The sequence below is a fragment of the Calliopsis andreniformis genome, chromosome 6, assembly GCF_051401765.1.
Source record: "Calliopsis andreniformis isolate RMS-2024a chromosome 6, iyCalAndr_principal, whole genome shotgun sequence".
Taxonomy (NCBI): Eukaryota; Metazoa; Arthropoda; class Insecta; order Hymenoptera; family Andrenidae; genus Calliopsis; species Calliopsis andreniformis.
The window spans coordinates 16,831,717-16,849,718 of record NC_135067.1 but is presented as its reverse complement, the minus strand read 5'-3'; the positions used below and the strand labels follow the sequence as shown (position 1 = coordinate 16,849,718).

Below are 18,002 nucleotides of genomic sequence, written 5' to 3'. Positions count from 1 at the left end.
CAAGCGAGAATATAGGCGAATGCACGAATATATATAAAGTCTTCATGGAAAACTTCTTAGATTATCATTCACTGCGCGACAAAGATTTACGGCGAAAGTTCTTAAGTAAATATCGAGAGCCATTATCCTCGCAAACTTCTCGCGCGATCTAGGGAATTCTCGCAGTGAATCATTCCTTCGTAGAAGTACGTGTACGCTAAATAATGAATGAATGGGACTCTCGTCGAGCCACAGCGGTATATGAAAAATATATAAACTTTCCCTACCTATTTCCTTATACGTTAAATAGGAACCAATGACACGTGCTCAAATCGCAGACGCAGGAGCGAGTTATGAAATCTAAGGGTATAGGAAAGGGGGTGGGTTTCAAGCAGGACTGAGGGTGAAGGACGCGGTCAGTGCATTACTGATTCGCGATTTGACTGGCAGATAGACCAACGCAGATGCGAATCGTTTCTCCGAGCTGGATTCTTCGCCAACTTGCAACATATCCTGTTCTTCGATCAGAAATGGCTGCATGATCGTCTTGTCAGGATTCGAGTTCATATCCTGCGGCATTGCGTAACATGCAGGCATCTTGTGTCTATTGGCAACGTCTTTCAGAGTTTTGCTCAGCTCGGCGATCACGCTGTCAGTGGGATCACCGATCGCTTTGTGATCCTTTCTGACGTGCTTCTTGATTCTGTTCAAATTGGTGGTCGCATAGCCACACTGCGCGCACTTGTACACACCCTGAGGAGTCACCTGAACCGCCGTGTCGTCCTGTCGTTGGCTTCGGATCGATTCAGGGACAGTTTGATTGGAAGTGAATTGCGGACTGTTCCCGATAAGGTCCTCTTTCACCTCTTGATCGCGTTTCTCTTTGACGTCGTTTAGTCTCTCGGAGTCCAGGCCTAAATTATTCAGAATCGAGGGTTGAAAATGAGAGAGCAAGGTTGGAAATTGATGCACCGTGAGCAGATGTTGATGCAGCATCTCGGGTTGATGGAAAGCTTGCGAGCAAATCGGACACTGAAGAGTCCTCTCGCTTTCCACGTTCTCTTGGGAATTCATGTGAGATCTCTCGTGTAAAAAGAGGAACGGTAGCACAGTGGTTGTAAAATTGCAATAGGAGCATCGATAGCTCTTTAACTGTTGATCCTCCGAAGCTGATCCAAGCAAAGTGGACAGTACCTGATTCCCTAAGCTACTGTAATCAGCAGACTTATTTTGCTGGGAGAGTTCAAACCCGTTTGGTATCTTCAAATTCGTACCCTGAATATTTTTCGACGCATTCGTCACTCTATTTCCCGATCGCGATGTCGCTTGATACTGTTGCTCCATTTCGCGCCATTTGTCAATGCCAGCTTTCCCGTGGTCACCCATCAAGTGGGCTTTCAGCCACTTTATACTGCGGAACCTTCTGCTACAGATAGGACAAACTTCTGTAAAGTGGGTGAAATATCTGTGACTTAGATCTCCCAGCTGTTCTGGCTTCAACGCGGCATCCTCCGCGTTCGTCGCGTCGTGAGATTCCTGTTTGATAGAGCCACTGGTGTTCTCGTCTACGATCCCATGAGTGTTGTGCTTATGCACTCGCAAGAAGTACTTGCTGCAGAGTTCCTTGTTGCAGATATTGCATATCACGCCGCCAATTTGGGCTCCATTCTCTATCTCAATCCCGTGCATCCTCTGCATATGTGTCTTCATGAAATACTTGTTGCACAGCTCCTTATTGCAAATCTCACAGTAGCTCGAGGTTGGGGTCATGGACGTCACCTTCTTCTCGGATGTAGGCTGACTAGTCGGAGTCGAGTTGGTGGTGGTAGCAGTAGTAGTAGGAGTAGGAACATGAGGAACAGAACTCGAAATCGCAGGCTGGTGCTCCTCCGCCACGTGTCTTCTAAGATTATCCTGATTCTGGTAGTCCTTTCCACACAGTCCACAGAACGCGGATGTCGCGATCACGGGTGACTTATCTTGCGGCGAGGACGTCGAATCTTCAGCAATGGTCCCGTGCTCCGTCACCATATGAATATGCAAAGCAGCCCTAGACTCGCATTCTTTCCCACACACAGTGCAAGATAACCCTTTGCCAGACTTCAATCCATTCAACTGTAACAGCATCGTCTGCAACTTCTGTAGATCCTCAGAGATCGAATCGTTCCTTAGGTCAGGCGTATCCAGCTCGCATGCTTGCTTGGGCGACTGCTGTTCCTCGCTCTCATGCATCTTTCGACAATGCGCTTGATACAGACCAACCGTCTGGAAGCGTATTCCGCAAGGTTTGCACTCGTAATCGTCTCCTGTTCGCTCACTCGACTCCGTGCTACTAGTGTTCTCCGTCACGATCAAGTTCAAAGGGCTGGTCTGCACCTGATGCCAAGTAGCCGTCGATCCTGGGTTACTAGGCGACTTCTCATTTTCCTGGACGATGATGCCATGTCTCTTCATCTTGTGTGTCCGCAAAAAGTACTTGTTACAGTACTCCTTGCAGCATAACTCGCAGAATGCATCTGGGTTCATTACTCCCAACCGACGCAGCCTGTCAGCGCTGAACCCGGCGTCTCTTGCCTGCTGAATCGATTGAGGAGATAGGTGTCTAGGTGCTGGCATAAACGTCGCGTCTTCTTGTTCGATCCCATACTCCTGCTTGAAGAGCATACCCCCAGGACTGTCCCCAGCTGTCTCTCTATCCTCTTCGTTCTTCGACAGAGGGATCTGTGGATCATGTATCTGTTCTACCAGCTCGGTGTGCATCTTCTGCTTGTGCTTACGCACTGATTCCTCGTTCTTGAACCGTTTCTGGCACAGATCGCAAGCGACAGTAGACGTCGGTGGGGTCGCTGGAGGTTCCAACTTCACCAAGTTTCCAGGGAAGCTTCCAGAATAAAGGGACCCAGTGGCGTTATTATCTATCACGCTAGATCCCGGCGAGTCAGCGTAGATCCCGTGTTTGTTCGCCTTGTGCGTTTTCAGGAAATACTTGTTGCAGAACTCTTTGTTGCACAGGTCACAGTACGCGTCTGGATTAAAGATCCTCACGGGCGTTGGTCCCAGCGAGGGTCTGACGATATGGCTAGCGTCGGTCAGAGGGAATGTAGGTAGAGGCAAATACTGCGCCAAGGCGCCAGGAAAGCTGGAGAGGGCTTGCAAATGGTTTGGTAACGCGGGGATTTGGTTCGCGGGAGAGAGCCAGGATTCTTCATTATGCGGCTGCATCTGCGACTGCACTTGTTGTCCAGCACCCAGCCAGCTCGACGCGAAATTCTTTACGCTAAGAAGGTTAACGGGATTCTCGGATTGGTCCAGTTGCTGAGACGGTTCCAGCTTTATCGCCGCGTTCGAGGGGCTACTGAGATTCTGTGGGGCTAGTTGGTTCGCGGAACCGTGCTCGTTATCGAGGTGGACGTTCAGCGTGTCCTTGCTATCGAAAAACTGACTACAGTACTGGCAACGGAACTCATTATTGAGATTCTCGTCCCCTAGAGTTGATCGGCTCGGTATGGGCGATTGCGACGACAGCTTACCTTCGCTGCCCCCGTCCTCGTCCTCATCTTCGTTCGACTCCTCGTTTATCCCGTGCGCCATCATCGTGGAGGAGAATCTTACGGGGGTTGTTTGTTTCCGCCTCTTCTTCGGCCCCGCTGCATCTATGTCGACACGTCTACGTTTCCTGCCGTCACGTTCTCCGCAACTCGATCCGTCGCTGTCCAGTTCCGTCAACTCCGATATCGTCGTCTCGTGTGCCATCGTTGAATACGTCCTGTCGCTGCTCCTGAGTGACAGGCCGTGGCCTATGACCTTAGATCTTCTTTATCTGTTCAACAAAAATCGTTTTCTCTTCGGTTATCTGTTACGTTTCTATCGTAGCCGACGGTCGGCGAGTAACGTTCTATTTCCTCACTGCGCAATAGTGCGAAAAAAAAGAAACATGAGGCAGGATATCTTGTGTTCGCGCTAGGTAATGGATTCTGAAATTTTATCCCTAATTCCAATGTTTTCAATGGATCTATACGATGGATACGATTACCCTGGGTGTAGCTCTGGACACGAATGAAAATAGAATAGCTTAATGAGCGAAGGAGAGAGAATAGACGGAGGCACGATGGAATACCCTATATGCGAATGGACGCGGTCAGAAAAGGGAGACGTTTGGGGAACGTGCTATATGACTCATGTGTACGGTTCGGTATTGGGGCTGTATTTGGAGGATAGTACGAATATGCATTTCAGAAGCTCCGTAATTACTGATTGAAGTTGACAGACCCATGCCTCTGTCACGAAATAATAGCCGGGTCGTTGAACTGTGCCGATACGCGTTGGCGATGGCGCACGCCACGCGTGGAGGCATCGCGATGGGGACGAGCAAACATGAAAAGGATGAAACTATAGAATTACAACGAAGAAAAGAAAAATCGATATTCCACGTGGAGGAGTAAACGAGCGCGAGGACACTTGCTTTTCCTTACCAGTGAAGAGTCCTATCCAACAAAGGTATCGATCGCCTTCATTTCAAGATCACCAACCGTGCATCTTCGTGTTCAACGGCCGTCCAATGAGCGTCGTCTAATGTAAATAAAACAGCTCGAAACCACCACAATTCCATCGATTGTCACGTGAAACTTTATCGCGTAATTTTATCGCACGATTCGCTCATAGGCACCACTTTTTCGTTGAGAACGCACGGAGACACAGACGACAACCATCCGTTCGCCTTTCTTTTCCTCCAAGTCGTCCAGGACGAGTGGCGAACCGTCATTGGCACGTGGGCATTGACGAAAGGGTGGTAAACCGAGGGGTTACCTTTGGATGACGTTGGTCAAACGAGCTCTCGAAAGAACGAAGCATGTGATATGTTTTATGATTTCGACGGAGTGACAGGATCGAAGAAGAGATTAAGACGGTAACGTCGATTGATTAGACTCACCGAGAGGATCGATAATAGTCTAAGAAGGACGGAAGAAGGTAAACAAGGTATATGCTTGCTCGACTACCGAAACGAACAGCTGTCGGCGACTGATCGAAAGGAAATTTAAAGATCCCGGAGAGGTGCTAATCTATAGCACTCGACTAGGCTTACGCCTCTTTGGGCTCTCCCAGGTTACTGTTAGGTGCAGCCACGGTGCCCTATGAAGGGCCTGTCACATCGTTTTCGTCCCTACCACCTTCAAAGAGCCACCACACAAATATCCCCCACCACTTTAACGAACCAGCGTTCGCTACATTCCCTAAACAGATGATTTCCGAAACGACACGATCGATTTCGGCTCGATTCGAATATCACCAATCAGTCTCACTCAGTCAGTATAATCGTTTAACCAATTATCGGTAATAAATATTCATTATTCAATAAATGTCAGACTTATCTCAATGAGTTTTGATTAGATTACTTGATCAGTAAACCATATGTAAATTTGCTGAAATTTCTTTTTTATATTTAATTCGATAATTTATTTATAGTACAACAGATATCGCTTTCTGCGCCCTAAAGTCAACAGAAATATATTGTCCTAATCCTCTACTAATGGAAGTTCGTTGTTGCATGTTACACGAGTGCATGCTATGTACGTTTGAATCGAAGAGGACGTGGGTCATTATTTGAAATTTGGCCGCCCGTGTGTCAGCCTACGGAAATTGGATTACGCGGGGGTTGGAAAACAGGCGGAGTAAAGCAGGGGGGGTGTGAGCTGCGAAACCCGCATTTCTGCGCAACATTTGACGGATTTTCGAAAAATACGCGTAAATACGCCCGTATGGCAGTAACTCGGTTCGGTTATATTGTGGAAAAGCCTCTGCACCGTTTCTACCCAAAATTGGATGAATGACAGCGAATGAACGGGAAGGGGACCGAGGGGGATTTCTCCTTACTCTCGAAAGGGTGTCGAGAAAAACATGTTGTTAGAGAGTAGAAAGCTCGATGAAAGGGAGGGAGGGAAATAACCACCATCGAGGCCCACGACGAAGGGACCGACAGAGGAGGCATTACCGTGGACGCACACACGTTGCATATGCTTTCTCTTCGCTCCCTTGAATCGTTTTGCGAACGTCATTGCGTGGGCGTACTGTCACAGGGTAAACAACGTTCTGACTCGTCGAAATGACGACGACGCCGAGAACATATGCGTACCATCAGCAGCTGGCCGCTCGCAAAACGATGGCACGATAAATTATGCGTTTCGGCGTCCACCGGCTTATCGTAATTAATAATTGAATGCATGCAATCGATACGATTCTACGAAACGGCGATACGAAATTCTCGGTCAAGTTGTTCAATACGTCGCGGTTTCGCTGCAATGTTTTCTTCGTTGACGCTTCTCGGAAGTCATGTATTCGTAAAAGACAGCGGAATGGAGGGCGGGAAACGTAATCGGGAAACGTGGATGATAAAATTGTTAACAATGGACTTAACGGCGAGAGGAAACGGCGATGGAACCCGGAATTTCTGGAATCGATAAGACGGGAAGGGCAAATTATAGAAGTTCCGAACGGGTCGTTCGATCATCCCTGTTCTTTCCTCTTCTTTCCCGATGTCGAAAGAAAAGCTCGCGAACTTTTTGCGTTGACCCTCGCGTGCATGTGCTCGTTGGACCGCCAACATGAGTGCGTGCGGTCGAGAACGCGAGCGTGTGTACGTGCGTGCGCGCGAGTGCGTTTATATGTGATTTCAGTAGAGGCCTATTGATCGAGCAGCGAACTTCACTGGTCCGCACACGCGCATAAGTCTGCCCTTAAACAAGACAAATATCATCGCGCCAGACCTGAAAATCTATCCACCCAACCGCCTTTTCTTTAAATGCCCAACGCGATTCCACATCCCCGCGTGTACGGCTTTTCCTGTCGGAGTCGTGCCGCGTTGCAATTGCTATTTGACAGTAACTAATTGTGCAACTTACATAAGTTACTTTAAACTGAGTTTGGAATATATGAATTTATAAACAGAATGCATGAATTCAGTCACGAAGCGAGATGTAAAGTAAGATATTCTCTTAAAGTAATTGAAATTCTTCACCAATTTGCAATTCCTACGATGATAGCATTATAGGACATTTAGAATACTTGTTTTTTACTTTTTTAAACAAAGGCTTATCTCTATAAAATTTTATCGTTTTGTAAACACAAAATATACATAAATTGAATATTCTTTCAAGTTTTTAAGCATAAGTTGTATTTAAACATATTTCACGTTTCGATATCAGCGATGGATACAAACACGATACCGCGAAAACAAACACATTCAAATGGCGATAATGTTGGCTGGTTAACGTGATATTCATACCTGGGATCGCAACACTATGGTAAAAGGTGTGATTCGCATAAAGGTGGGGATCGCGGAAAGTCGGATCTGCGCAATGCGTGTCGTCAGATGAACCACGTGGAGTATTCGCATGCAAAAGACGTCGTCGGATATCGGACGGTCTTTTAGTCTTCTCCGAATGGGCGACGGTGTAGTGTCGTTTCAGAAATTCCACTGCGGTTATCATTGTTTATTTCGGATTTTTCCCACTGACAGAGTGAATTAATAGCACGCGCTGTTGGTATTCTTAATTCAACAAGGAAAACAAGCGCAAAATTGTGTAGATAGAGCCGTCGATACACGCATCTTATTGCAAATATTTTTGCATTTATGCGAGTTATCTCTTATTCTGTATGCACGAAGGAAACCGCTTCAATCGATACTCATTTTTCATTTTTAACCACTGTAATTCTCGTCAATAACCGCTGACTAATCGTTAAAAAATGTTTAAAAACAGTGCTGCTCGTTTATCGTTCACTTTGACACATTATACAATCCCCCAAAAATATACGACGTGTCGTGCAACACTTACCGTCATTAATAGCGACTTCGCCACGTGAAAGAGCCCCGAATATTCGCAATTGGTCGATTTCTTGTCGTTATCCATTTGTTAATTGTCATGATACGATGATGAATCGTTTTCATTGAATGAGGCACGAGCTCGTGCCCGATAACGGCGACGATAACGACGATAACATCACTTTACTCACTGCGCACTGAAAGACCAGAGAGGAAAAGAAAAACAATAGGAAAACGTGTATAAAAGCGTTGCCTCTCGTTGTCGCGAGTGAACAGAACCGAAACTGAAAGTTAGCAAAACAGAAAGAAAAGTAACGATTGCGAGGAACGTCGACCGCCTGCGGGTCTCTCTACTTACTATTGTTTTGGCCATCGTGCCACGATGGCGGCCATACTTGATATGAGAAAGTATCCCCCACATTGTCCACGACCATCTACTAATTCCCCCATACACCCCCGCGCTGATTCAACCCCCAATCCCCGCTACCAGCCCCTGTTCCTCGCCTCTAGTCCCTCCAGCTAACTCACCCCTTACTCCTTGCCACCCTCTTTCAAAGTCAGGGACGACGTCTTGGTAGGGTCCGTTGGCTCCTTGGGTTTCCTTTGAATCCGAATTTTTCTTTTCCTTCGAATTTTAACATTCCACTAAATTAAATAATAATTAACACTCATACATTTTTTTAAAACATTGCTACCACTTTTTTCCGATAAGTATTTTCAGAAGTATTATAGGAAAGCGATATTTGCAACTGTCATTCGTGTTTCTTCCCTTAATATTAATCCGAAAATTTGAGGAAGTTCATCCACGGAAAGCTGGGAACATTCCTGACTATTAACCCCGATAAACGATAAAAGCGAAGGGTCTTCAGAGAAGGAGCACCGTCACTGACAAAGTCCTTCTTCGTTAAGGCACTTCCTCCTCTCTCAGACTTACGCACCTGCACACACGTGTGTTAAAAAAGGCGCCCCCGCCCACGCGCCGACCAACACACGCGTTTCGAAGCTATCACCCGTCCTTCTTGCGACTCAGCACGAGCAGTCTTTTACCCCAGTTCACAGTCGTTTCTATAGCCCTAAGGTAGGCCCGACGAGGGAGAGACGTCTAAAAGAGAAGGGAGGCACGAGGGAGGGAGGAGGGAAGAAGGCAAAGCGGAAAGAGAAAGTGAAGGAAAGTGGGAACAAGAGGGAGTGGGGAGGGGGTGGCATTTTTACTGGTCACTCGGAATTCGGTTCTCTCCCACCGCGCGGAATCAGATGACTATCCCCTTCATCCCCCCCTCGAACTTTCCATCTGCCCCGACCCCGTGTCACCCCACTTCAAGCTCCAACCCGGCGACTACCCTCGCGCAGCAAATTAGTTTAGCCTCACGGACAAGTCCGAACTGGTACGGAGCCTTCTCTCAGGAGTTTCCTTCCATTCCACGGGAAATGACGCGCAGAATCTCGCGCGATACACTCGCACCTCCCCGAACCGGAGGTATTTTTTCTTTTTTTTGGAAAAGTACTCGGGGGAACTTGCACGATGACGAGGCGACCGCTCCATTGCTCTTCCGCTGCTCTCCCGATGCTTTACGAGGCTACTTTCCAGAATGAAATTCCACCGAAACCCTTTTAAGGGAGGAAACCGAATTTTCTCGTGGATCCTTGTTTCGAGACCGTCGAGACGAGATCCGACGAACGGTCGAGATTCTTTGTACCTTAACTCTGCTCGCCATGAATAATCGACCGAGTGAAGCGAAACATATCTCGTTTACAGTTGTTTTAATTTGTAATAAAATTGCTCCGTAGCCACGATTCTTCTTCCGGTCTGACGAGTGACACTTTACTCGCAATTTGATCGTGCCGCTCATTATACCACACCTGTCCCGCGAAACGCGCTCTTTCTCCAATCGAGATCGTACATAATGTAAAGGACAAATTAGAGCGGCTGGCCAGAAACCTGTATATACGTGCAAGCGTACGCTGGGGTGTTCCGGTTTGCGGTCGCGCACTTGTCACGCGATTCTATGCGGTATTGATAATGATAATGAAGTTGGTTCGGGCCCGCGCGTTGCCTGTTCGAAATTAATGATATTACGCGAGGAGCGCTGCGAGTCGTAGACCAATAATTTCGAATCGCATGATGCATTTCAATTGGCGGTCCGCGGACTCTTGTCCGCCGGTGCTTGCTTTCCCACTCGACGTTGTTGCCTCGTTGCTTATGCTTGTTGCAGGCGGAACTATGGCGCCGATACTATTTCGACGACAAAGGAAAGCGATGGCTTCCCAAAAATCGAATTGTCGCGCTATCTTCGCGCTAATCGGCTACTCCTCTTCGTGGGGCTTGTTCGCGTCTTTGTTCAGTGGACTTGAAAAAAAATCATACCGGATAGATTTTCGTGGCACGCGCGCGATCACAGGCTGGTCAGCTTCCCTGTTGCATTTTTTTCCTCTCTCCCTCTCGGACGGTCGAATTACTGACGAAGAAAGAAAAAGGGGAAAAAAATGTGGATGAGTAGCCTATGTCGCTGGACCACGTGCCACATGGGCGCTTCACGGATCCTGCGATTCAATAGTGGTCACTTTTTTTCCTTCGAAGTGTCACCGTGAAATCAGACCGCTGCACCCGGCTGCAGGAGATAAACACGAAGTTAGGATGTCGAGCTAGTTAAGTTTTTGCGATACACGTACTCCTAATTTGTGGCAAATGATAGATTACTTGTGCAATTTAGGTTGATCGAGTTAGCATAACTGCACAACGTCAGGTGCTAATTAAAGTTTCATACTCACCTCCCACGTTGCGCTGGTAATTATAGTTTGCTTTCATAGTAATTCTTGTTTTGCTGAACTTGAGCGAGTGAACACAAGCGACGAAGTCTGGGAGGCACTACCGAAGATAATACTCCTCGTTACAGGAACTTAAGATAAACATTTAGTACATGGATGCGTATTTTACAGTCGTTTTAGTAGGAACATTTTTTACGAGATGATGAAAATTGATTTTTTAAAGTATTTTTTGTGTTTTTTATGTTCGTTTTGTTGGTTTGATGGACAGATGCCTGGGATATGTGGGGTGTTCGAAACGGTGGACATTAAAAAAATAGGATAAAAAATGTTACTTTCCTCAGCGTGGCCCTAGCAAAGAGCAACGTTCGGTATCGTGAAATATAATAACCAAAGCGTCCCGGATCAATTCGATATTATTAGCTTGAGCCAAAAGAGGGTTGTTCATTACCAGGCAGCTGGACAATAGTGGCCTTATATTCTTTTCTGTTGATATATATAACGTATAGGTACTTTGTGCAGCCATTTTTGCACGATATTTATTTTGCAAATATATTAAAATTCTACGACTGCTGGATTTGAAGGGTGCAAAAAATTTTCATAAAATACATACATTTATTTCGAATCCTCTCTTGACGCTTTAGTCAGGAACTAAAAATTTGAATGCAATTTACTGGGAAAGTTGTAAATTTTTATTATCCTGTTATTTGTTGAGGAAAGTTAAATAGAGTACAAATTGGTATTCCAATTTTGACATTTCACATCAATTTGCCTTGTGGGAGACCAGGCGAAACTTTTTAAATAAAGCTTGCATTGAAGCGTCACGTTATATTACTTTAGTTAACATTAATTTTTTCGCGCGAACTTTTGTATTCCCGGCAGTAGATAAACGTGACAGCAAAGGGAAAGAAGACCGATATACGTAACACGGGTACACTTTTTCTTTGTTGTTTCCTCTTTGTAGCTCGTGTCGCAGGACTTTTATTGGCTTAGAAACTAGGAGAGTATACCGTGTATCGGTATAGCAGAGAACTCTTACGCCTAAAGTATCTTTATAGCTTCTGTTGATAAAAATCATGCGCTCCCTTGGGTTGACTATCCTTTGATTTCGAACAACAAAGTTCAAATAGAAAACAAATTGTTCAAACGCAAAGAATAAGCTCTTAAAATATGCTACAGTTATTCTAAATTATTTGAACTGACTTTGAAGGTTTAAATAGACTTTTTTTTAAAAACTGATTAAATTAAAAAATAATTCAATGTTAAAGAAATTATACCAAAATTTGAATCAATTTCATTTACCTTGTAGTGGTCTTTTTTCAATTCCAATTTACTTCGATTATTTTTGTGTTCTTTAAATTTTGACGTTTGCAACATATTTAGGATAACGATAAATAAGACCCTCCAGGATCTAATAAGCGCAATTCCAGCGTTTGTTCTTTCTGATCGGTAGATAAAGTGTAAATCAGTCAAGATGCCGCGGTATCGCGGATCTGTTGCGCAAAAAGGGAGGAAAACAATGAGACCTCCGTAGGACAAGAGCGGTGTTACTTGATCCAGTTACTGGAGGCGTTCCCTGAATGATCAAGGGGTTAGGATCGTCACGTACACGGTGCAACGATGATGCCTTTTGTGATGAGGGCGGCAAGGACAAAAAAAAGAAGAAAACGCTCGAGCGTGCTTTCATGGGCGCACTAAAATATTCATTGTCTGAAAATGGGCGTTTGTTAGAGTGTGTATAGTCGCTCTGTGGCTGAAGTGGCGAGAGGTCTGAAATACAGAGCGGTCGAGTAGGTGTGGAGGTGTTCTATTATATCTCAAGGCACGAATCCGCTCCGAGACTGGGGTTCACAACCCCGCAGAAATTCAATATCTTGTTACGTGAACGCGTAATGGGCGTTCTTTCGATCAGTCGATGATGCCCAGAAGCTCAAAGTCGACAGTGACGGGCACTCCACAGTGTTTCTAAAAAATACGCTCGAGATCTCTTTTTCCGATTCGTTTTCACTCTTATAACCACTCATACCTCTGTTCACCGCACAGAAAAACTTTTCCTTTTTCCATGATAACCTTCGTTCAATGCCGCACCTCTGCTCGTCCATTACTATATAGAGGAACTTCGTAAATTGTCACTCGCGCGATGATAATTAGAATCGTCAGGGTGAATTCTTTTAATTGTGTTCGTTCGGAGTGCACTGGGCGCAATTGGAATACGAAGTAATAGTCTCTGGCGCGACAAGTACCGTCGACGCAATAATATCGATGCACCTAAATTAAACTACTTTTAAATTAATTACTAGTCGTCTGCCTGATAATCGTCACCTTTAAATGGAAACTTCTTTCCTTCAATTGTCTATGTACTTCATAATTTATGCTCACTCTCCTTTGTACGACAAGTAAAATTATCAAAGAGGTGGGTTGGTAATATGAGGTGAAGATTGCACGACACATTTGTCCAAGATGTCGCACGCTTACACGATAAAAAATGCAACATTATGTTCAGGAAATATTCAAGCGTACAAAGTCAGGGGAATGCAGCGCATGGAGCAAATAAGTCCCACGGAGGTACTCGAGAATTTTCAAACAACGGGGCTAAAAATTTCAAGTTTTCATGGCAGCTGGGTGTCTGGCGAAGCTTCGCGCTCGAATATAATCTCAGCTCATCCGGTGGAGCTTACAAACGCCCTAGGGTGGCACGAGGGTAAGGTTGACTGGAACCAAAAAGGGTTGCCTCTGATACGACGCAGCGACAGAGCTTCCTCGCGATGAGGCACGTTGTTTTCTTCGAAGAATATAGATTTTATGCATGAATAAGGAGCGGTTGTGCACCCTTCTTGCGTCGACAATTTCTCTCTCCAATGGTGGTCTTCAGACGGCTAATTCAGGTGCGTCGCCGCCATCGCCATCACGCAGGCCGAACGGGCAACGATGACGCGGCCCACCTGCATCCCCGAATTTGCATGCACAAGCACGACAATCCACGTGTTTGCCCGCGCCGCATATTCGATGGGGACTGCTATCGTCGGTGCTGCTATCGCAAAATTTTTTATTCCGTTCCCGTGTACACATCTCAGACGAGGCGAAGAGGGTGGCTTTTCAAAATCCTGCTTTAGGCTGCATAATTTCCCACCGATGCAAAATTCCACTCATCTAGGCACATTTCCGCGAATTCCCGAGTTAGGTTCCAGTTTCCAATCGCCATTCACCTTTGATTAGAGTCCGATAACTATATTATGGGTAAATTGAAACGTTCCCCAAATTAGCCCCTCGATTTCGCTATTCGAAAATAATTACGATTCACGACATAAGCTGTGTTATTATAACCATCGAGCGAGCCCCAGAAACGTTGAAATTCGGTACTACTGGGAATTCTGACAGAGCGATTAAAATGTATTAAAGCAGCGGTAACCGAGTTCGTTCGATGGCTGCGCGCTGACCCTTTGAAACACGGGAACGAGCGGTGTTCGGCGCTTCACAGAAACATGCGCTTTTAACGAGATTTTCTCTTCCCCGAATCGTAAGCTGAACTCCATCCATCCATGTGCTGCTTCCTTCGCTCTTTCGCGCCTCGAGTCGACCTGTATACGCTTCTAGGCATCATTCCGTGATAGTTCTTCTTTTGGCAATGCACCATCGACGCCACCTGCGTAACCGAGCCAGATTCCACCGAGGTTGCTGCCGATTCAATTGATTTCCGATTCAGACGAGACTTCTTTTCTCCCGTGGATAGACCATGGAACGTTCCGCGCGAGCGAGAGGCTGGAAGGCTAAGGGCGAGGGACAGAGAGGCAGAAGAACCAGGGGACAGGAAGAGAGTGAACAGAGGGCGGGAAGGGGGATCGGGTTGAATCTAGCCAGGGCGGTGTGTACCTCTATTCAGAATCATGCGGCATGGCTCGTAAATGGAATAATCAGTGACACGAGGGAACACGGAATACGCTGTTGTCCCGGGTTCCATCTCTCTCCTACCGGTTTCTCTAACCTCCTCCTCTGCCCGCCTTTCCTCCTCGCTTCTTCCTCTTTCCGAGGATGTCGTTGTGTCCGCCATCACCCCCTATGGAAACCATCCCCCTTGGTGGTTGCGGTGATGAATAATCCTCGGATCCACGGCGAGACGGCAACTTGCCGAGGTTAACAAGTGAAAACGTCAACGGCGTACAAGACAGCCTGGCTCGACTTGTCGCTCTGTTTTCGTCATTTTGTTACGGCTCAACGGTGACGAAATTCAATTCTCCGACCGCCGGATGAATCTCCGACCCTTCGTAATGCATTCTTCGCAGCAATGGAGGACCGAAATGAATGGTCCCCAGACTACAGGGATTCTTAAGGACCAGCTACGAACGCTTGCTGGATTCCCCACAATGAACAGTTCGAGGATTCAATATTGTTTTATATCGGAGTGCTCGTTTCGAGAATTCTTCTGGCCTGTTTATTTGCCGCTCGCTTCGCGAGAAGCGTGACATTGACGCAATAACTTGCGAGCTGAACAAACGGTGCAGCGAGAATGGACGCGACGGGAGGGAAACACCGAAACTCCATAACTTTCGTGTTGTTTTCAATGACTGTTCCTGGTAGAAAGGGCGAGAATCAATAGCTCGTATAAATCAAATCTCGCGGGATGACATTTTAAATGCGATGGCATTCGTGCAGGGATTCTTTCTGAATTTCCAATTACCAGACTTTTGAAAATGAGTCTTCCAGTGAGCATTTTCTAGCAGAAAAGTGAGCCCTCGATAGTCAGGTACGAGAGATTTTGAGAAAACGGGAACGAAAAATTCTTCGTAGCTTACTGGCGAGGCAACATGGGAAATTGAAGGAAAAAAAAGTAGGAAAAGAAGGAAGGAGTGAAAAGAGTTAAGGGAAACTGATGGGGGGAAGAGATGGAGTGGTAACGAAGGATGTGGGAGAAGAAGGAACGACCCTGAAGGAGGGGTTGAACCGATGGTACTCTCAGACGTAAATTGCAAATGTTCCGGGAAACTGGATAATCGGATAATCAGCCAGACTGTGCTGTCTCCGCTTGCTATTTTCAATATCTCCTATCCTCGAGGCATCCGTCTACGTATCCGCGTCGAGTTATTGCCGACATAAAAATGCTCGCTCCAGTACATATACATTTTAAAGCTATTTATTGTTTCGATGAAACGAATTCCCTTTCGGTGGAGCTTATTCTACAGTTTTTTCCATAAAACACTATTATCTGTCTAGACGCGCGATGGCTTCCGTTATCGGGATTCACGGAATGTGATCGTTTTAATCGGCTATAAAAATATTTTCGTTTCGTTAACGTTTCGCTCCCGTATCCCCAGCCGTCGGCTTCGCGATCCAATCTAACGTGCTTGAAACATGTAAGCCAATTATAACTCAGCTGGGGGGAACAATTAATCGGCTTTTTTTGCTTTCACCGAGAACAGTGCTGTCACTGAATGGGCATGTCTCCATAGCTCGCGATGTTCAATATCGTAAGCCGCAGACCGCACGCCGCAAACCGAGCGCCGGAAGTCTGTACTAACTGCACTCGCAACAAGGCAAGTTGATTGGTTACTCGTGTCTGTACTTAAATTCAATCGACTCTTACCGATGCTCTTCGTTCCCCTTCGATAGAGCCGATGTCCCAAACGCCTTGCAGACTCGAGACTTCTTCGTTGATTGATTTCGGTTTCATGCGAAATTGCTTCTTCGATTAACTTTTAAACACGAATCCCTCTGATTCCTTGGAATTTCATGCAAGAGATATAAATATAACGATTATACGATTCTCGGATATGTGGGTGATTTAAAGCGATAGATCATTCGAGTCAGTTGATAGTCAAGAAGCAAAGAAATAGCTGTAGAAGTTTATGACTAACGTTATGTCTTTTCTTGCGCATAAGACTATTTCGAAAAGTATCTCGAGAGACTGCAGTAGTAATAAATTGTTTTAAACGTTCATTTTTTGCTACTCTCCTCTACCATTGTCTACGTGAAAGTTCATTGGACGTATCGCAGCATATAAATTACACAGTGTGAACGGGCGTTCCATAAACGCGACTCGGCAAGGCGAAATCGAACAGTGCTGATAACTGGTAGCTATTAGCGATAACAACTTCAGGCCGGACGAATCGTTCCGCCTCGCGAAACTGTCCGTAACTGGCAACTGCATAGTTACAGATAAACTTCTATCTGTCTGCCTCCGTTCCGTGCTACAAACTTCTTCTCATATAAGCAGCTCCCCACGCAGGAGTCCTTCTTTGTCTACTTTTCATCAAAGAACCACGAGGAACGGATGAAAACGGTTTCAAGGAGCGATACGTGGTATTGCCGCGTACCAGCACATTCAAACGCTCCATTCGTAAAAGTTCGTTCTGGGAAGGGTGCCGCTGTGCCCGATGGTCCTGCAAGTTTTCCGCCTTTTTCTCCGGCGGAGTCAATTTTTCTCGAAGGAATTTAAAACAATATTTCCACAGAGAAGAGGCGAACGAATAAAATAAAAGTCCTATAGTTAGATTCTTTGTGCGATGCTAAAGCATATCTTTCGCTTTTATGGGGATTAAAGAATTAAAGAAGTGGAGAATATAAAATAAAACTCTCGTCTGATCAGAGTGAAATGTACTGACTAATAATATACGAGATACAAATGGCACTGAATAGCAAAAGGAGCAGGCACCGAAGAGCCGCTAGAATTCACGATTAATCCGAGTCGGAATTCATAAACAAGATTCTCGGTGAATGTACCAATTCTCTGTATTCATCTCTCGTCACAATATGCAAATAATTACCGTTCCTACGTTCGTTATGGCCGCCATAAATTTACTAAGAGAATCGCTGTCTTTGGACTATGACAAGGGTTTGACTGTGCTGGTCTCAAAGGGCAAGCCGTAACGCTCTGCGGCCGGAAGTGCTCTTGAGGTCTTGTACAGCTGGTGACTGTGGCTATGCTAAGCGGCACGACGTCACCGGACGGGCGTGATCGATAATCGAATCGGTCGTTTTAATTGGGTCCCACGCACGAGGTTCTGCGATTTGCAGTTTACTCTGTCCATCGGGTCAAAGAAAGAGTTGAAGGGCTCGCGGGACATAAGCAAAGGGCGAATCCCGTGCCTTTAAGTCTCCATCGTCGAGTTAAGTGTAACCAGGCAGCTATGAATATTTAACGACTTCATCTTTAAAGACGGAGATCGCGACGGGGCAATCAGTTTCATTGGTCGCATTATTATTCGGTTTTAATAAACCGCGTTACGGCATTATCCATTCTGATCGGAGCCAAGGGAGTAACTAGTCTATTTTCTTATATTCATGCGAGCTCGGTACACGGTCAGTCGAGGGGAAATTCCCGTGTGGCACGTAAGCTATCATGATCTCAAGTTTCTAATTACTAGATATTATCCCGTACCGCTGGTAATACTTGCGATTATACTCGGGTAATAATCGTTTAAAAGTGCTATAGGTCGCGAGCGTAAAACTG

General features: G+C 45.9%; 1 protein-coding gene across 1 annotated transcript; it reads right to left on the bottom strand.

The window, feature by feature from the left end:
* Positions 1 to 366: 366 nt before the first annotated feature.
* On the bottom strand, positions 367 to 3,732 carry LOC143180986 (uncharacterized). The gene has a single exon (XM_076381099.1). It carries the CDS (start codon positions 3,730 to 3,732, stop codon positions 367 to 369), a length of 3,366 nt encoding a protein of 1,121 aa, XP_076237214.1.
* Positions 3,733 to 18,002: the final 14,270 nt, after the last annotated feature.